Source organism: Alosa sapidissima, chromosome 15, assembly GCF_018492685.1.
Source record: "Alosa sapidissima isolate fAloSap1 chromosome 15, fAloSap1.pri, whole genome shotgun sequence".
In the NCBI taxonomy this organism is placed as follows: domain Eukaryota; kingdom Metazoa; phylum Chordata; class Actinopteri; order Clupeiformes; family Clupeidae; genus Alosa; species Alosa sapidissima.
The window spans coordinates 33802812-33807811 of NC_055971.1; the positions used below are offsets into that span (position 1 = coordinate 33802812).

General features: G+C 47.8%; 1 protein-coding gene across 8 annotated transcripts in view; it reads right to left on the minus strand.

Moving 5' to 3' along the window:
• Positions 1 to 5000, minus strand: part of LOC121683331 (arf-GAP with Rho-GAP domain, ANK repeat and PH domain-containing protein 1-like) — a 100180-nt gene that overhangs the window by 35136 nt on the left and 60044 nt on the right. For all 8 annotated transcript variants that reach the window (XM_042062936.1, XM_042062939.1, XM_042062938.1 and 5 more), the window contains 3 exons: positions 3314 to 3448; positions 2566 to 2701; positions 1632 to 1734 (listed from right to left, as the gene is read on the minus strand). In XM_042062936.1, coding sequence (XP_041918870.1) covers positions 1632 to 1734; positions 2566 to 2701; positions 3314 to 3448 — 374 coding nt within the window. The remainder of the gene's footprint in view (positions 1 to 1631; positions 1735 to 2565; positions 2702 to 3313; positions 3449 to 5000) is intronic.

Below are 5000 nucleotides of genomic sequence, written 5' to 3' on the forward strand. Positions count from 1 at the left end.
CAAACACTTCTACACACAACACACACACACAGAACACACAACACACACTTCTACACAACACACACATGTAGGTGCACACACACACACAACACACAGAATAATGTATACATGTAGGTGCACACACACACACACACACAACACACAGAATAATGTATACATGTAGGTGCACACACACACACACACACACACACAACACACACATGTAGGTGCACACACACTTCTACACACACACACACAACACACACATGTAGGTGCACACACACTTCTACACACACACAACACACACACACATGTAGGTGCACACACACACAACACACACAACACACACATGTAGGTGCACATACACACAACACACACAACACACACAACACACACATGTAGGTGCACACACACTCCCACACAACACACACAGAATAATGTATACATGTAGGTGTCCACACACAACACACACTACACGACACACACAACACACACATGTAGGTGCCCACACACTACACACAACACACACATGTAGGTGCACACACACTCCACACAACACACACATGTAGGTGCACACACACTCCACACAACACACACATGTAGGTGCACACACACTCCCACACAACACACACTTCCACACAACACACACTTCCACACAACACACACTTCCACACAACACACACTTCCACACAACACACACTTCCACACAACACACACTTCTACACAACACACACTTCTACACAACACACACTTCTACACAACACACACTTCTACACAACACACACTCCACACAACACACACTTCCACACAACACACACTTCTACACAACACACACACTTCCACACAACACAACACACACTTCCACACAACACACACTTCCACACAACACACACTTCCACACAACACACACTTCCACACAACACACACTTCCACACAACACACACTTCCACACAACACACACTTCTACACAACACACACTTCTACACAACACACACTCCACACAACACACACTTCCACACAACACACACTCCACACAACACACACTTCCACACAACACACACTTCTACACAACACACACAATACACACTTCTACACAACACACACTTCTACACAACACACACTTCTACACAACACACACTTCTACACAACACACACTTCTATACAACACACACTTCTACACTCCACACAACACACACTTCTACACTCCACACACTTCTAAAACTCCACACTCCACACACTTCTACACAACACACACGTCACACAACACACACTTCCACACAACACACACTTCTAAACTCCACACTCCACACACTTCTACACAACACACACTTCTACACAACACACACTTCTACACAACACACACTTCTCCACTTCAACACTACATTAGTTAAATTAGGAATCAAATCTTCTGAATAATCCAGTAGAGTAAAGCAGTTCAGCAATCGATCATGAGTTTTTACAGGTTCAAGGGTATAAGAAACAATGTCTCTTCCAAATAAACTTGCTTCCTATAACTGCTGTTGATATAGAAATATACTATATTATAATATAAATATAGTCGCCCAATGCAAAGTCTACGGACCACCAACTATGTACATGACACGGGCTACCACACACACCAAAACCAGCGCTTGGTGGCATGAGGTTGTTACCTTGGCGATGGACTTGACCCACTCTCGGACAACATCAATGTTATCTTGTCCAAACAGGTAGAGGCGCTCAGCGTCGGAATACAGCTCAAATGTGTGGTCATACCTGGGGGGGGGGGGGGGGGAGTGTTTATTTGTCTGTTTATTGTCTATTGTATTGTCTCTGTTCGTCTTTATAACTTGAGAGGAGAAATGTACCAGAGACAGATGGAGAGATAGAGAGATAGAGATGGAGAGGTAGAGATAGAGAGATGGAGAGGTAGAGAGATGGAGAGATGGAGAGGTAGAGAGATGGAGAGGTAGAGAGATGGAGAGGTAGAGATAGAGAGATGGAGAGGTAGAGATAGAATAGAGTGAGAGTGAGAGGGAAGGGAAGTGAATGGAGAGGTAGAGAGATGGAGAGGTAGAGGTAGAGAGATGGAGAGGTAGAGATAGAGAGATGGAGAGGTAGAGATAGAGATAGAATAGAGTGAGAGTGAGAGGGAAGGGAAGTGAATGGAGAGGTAGAGAGATGGAGAGGTAGAGGTAGAGAGATGGAGAGGTAGAGATAGAGAGATAGAGAGATGGAGAGATAGAGAGATGGAGAGGTAGAGATAGAGAGATGGAGAGGTAGAGATAGAGAGATAGAGAGATGGAGAGGTAGAGAGATGGAGAGGTAGAGATAGAGAGATAGAGAGATGGAGAGATATAGAGATGGAGAGGTAGAGATAGAGAGATGGAGAGGTAGAGAGATGGAGAGGTAGAGATAGAGAGATAGAGAGATGGAGAGGTAGAGGTAGAGAGATGGAGAGGTAGAGATAGAGAGATAGAGAGATGGAGAGGTAGAGATAGAGAGATGGAGAAATAGAGAGATGGAGAGGTAGAGATAGAGAGATGGAGAGGTAGAGATAGAATAGAGTGAGAGTGAGAGTGAGGGGAAGTGAATGGAGAGGTGTACCCGTGTTTCTCAGGGGGGTTGACTGCCAGGCAGACGATTTCCTTCATCTTGAGGCCTCCGTTGGGTGTGGCGGCTTTATCACTCTCATAGTAGCTGAACACACCATCATTCAACACACACCAACGCCTGCTGAACTCTGAGAGAGGGAGAGGAGGAGGAGGAGAGGAGAGAGGGAGGGAGAGAGAGGGAGAGAGAGGGAGGGAGGAAGAGAGAGAGAGGGAGGGAGGAGGAGGAGAGGGAGAGAGGGAGGGAGAGAGAGGGAGGGAGGAGGAGAGAGAGGGTGAGGAGGAGGGGAGAGAGAGGGAGGGAGGAGGAGAGAGAGAGGGAGGGAGAGAGAGGGAGAGAGGGAGGGAGGAAGAGAGAGGAGGAGAGGAGAGAGGGAGGGTGGATAGGAGGAGAGGAAAGAGGGAGGGAGACCAAAGAGGTTACTGTGACTGCAGAAACACTCATCTTCTATTTCCCTCAATTACCTTAAAGAGTAGAGACACAGGAGACAAGAAAAGAGGAGAAGAGATAGAGGGAAGAGAGAGAGGAGAGGAGAGGAGAAGAAGAGAGAGAGAGGGAACAAAGAGAGAGAGAGAGAGAGAGAGAGAGAAGAGAGGAAAGGAGAAGAGAGAGAAGATGAGGAGAAGAGAGAGGGGAGAGAAGAGGAGAGGAGAAGAATGGAGAGAAGAGGAGAGGAGGAGATGAGCCATTCAGAGAGAGGGGCCCGCCTTAGCAGGAGGTCGGGCTGCAGCCATTGGCTCACCCTCTTTGGCCTTGCGCTCTGTGATTGGCCGAGCCATGGAGCCGGTCTTGAACAGGAAGCCATTGTGCGTGATGGAGGGAGGAGCCATGTAGTGCACCGTGTCCATGTGACCTCCGACCTCTAACCTCGGGATCTCTGGAGGTAAGGACAGGGCAGTGGGCATTAATGCACACACACACACACACACACACACACACAGTGTCAGGTCGACGGTCGAGTGAGTCAGTCAGAGACAGCAGCAGCACTAAGGATGGGTATGATGAGTGAGTCAGAGTCAGCAGCAGCACTAAGGACGGGTATGATGAGTGAGTCAGAGTCAGCAGCAGCACTAAGGACGGGTATGATGAGTGAGTCAGAGTCAGCAGCAGCACTAAGGACGGGTATGATGAGTGAGTCAGTCAGAGTCAGCAGCAGCACTAAGGACGGGTATGATGAGTGAGTCAGCAGCAGCACTAAGGACGGGTATGATGAGTGAGTCAGTCAGAGACAGCAGCAGCAGCACTAAGGACGGGTATGATGAGTGAGTCAGAGACAGCAGCAGCACTAAGGACGGGTATGATGAGTGAGTCAGAGTCAGCAGCAGCACTAAGGACGGGTATGATGAGTGAGTCATTCAGCAGCAGCACTAAGGACGGGTATGATGAGTCAGTCAGAGTCAGCAGCAGCACTAAGGACGGGTATGATGAGTGAGTCAGTCAGCAGCACTAAGGACAGGTATGATGAGTGAGTCAGTCAGCAGCACTAAGGACGGGTATGATGAGTGAGTCAGAGTCAGCAGCAGCACTAAGGACGGGTATGATGAGTGAGTCATTCAGCAGCAGCATTAAGGACGGGTATGATGAGTGAGTCATTCAGCAGCAGCACTAAGGACGGGTATGATGAGTGAGTGAGTCAGAGTCAGCAGCAGCACTAAGGACGGGTATGATGAGTGAGTGAGTCAGAGTCAGCAGCAGCACTAAGGACGGGTATGGCGAGTGGTGGCGACCCACAAGAGAGGTCTCTCTAAGATCGCAAGTTTGGGAAAACTTCGGTTTTCCAGTCAGTTACAGTAGTACAGGCGAGAGAGTGGTGGATAAGACTGTGTCGGCGTTGTTCAGTAGTTGTTGGGTATGTGAGTGGAAATCCATTGAACATTGACCTCTCCAGAATAAGTCCCGCCTCCGTAACTTCCATATCCATCCAACTTCCGGGCGTGGATTGTCTATGGGAAATAACATGGCGTTTCGAAATATCATACCGGTAAAACATCTGTAGGTAGCGAAGTTGAAAAAGCTGGTGGGCAGATTAGCCTACACACTTCTGCCATCTAGTTTCCACTGGATTTTTTTTATTGTTGGTGCTGTTTAAGTAGTATACTATAGACTATACTACTTAAACGGCACCGAAAATCAGAAAATCCAGTGGAAAATAGATGGCAGAAGTGTGTAGGCCAATCTGCCCAGCAGCTTTTTCTACTTTGTCACCTACAGAGTTTGACAGGTACGATCTTTCAAAACGCCATGTTATTTCCCATAGACATTTGACTACCGAAGGTTGGATGGATACGGAAGTTAGGAGGCGGGACTTATTCTGGAGAGGTCTATGCTAATGCACATACGACACCATCACCCAAATAGGTAGGTCTACCAATCACTGGAACGAGATAAAAAACATCTCCCTACAGGGCTTCACCAGCCTCTAAATACAC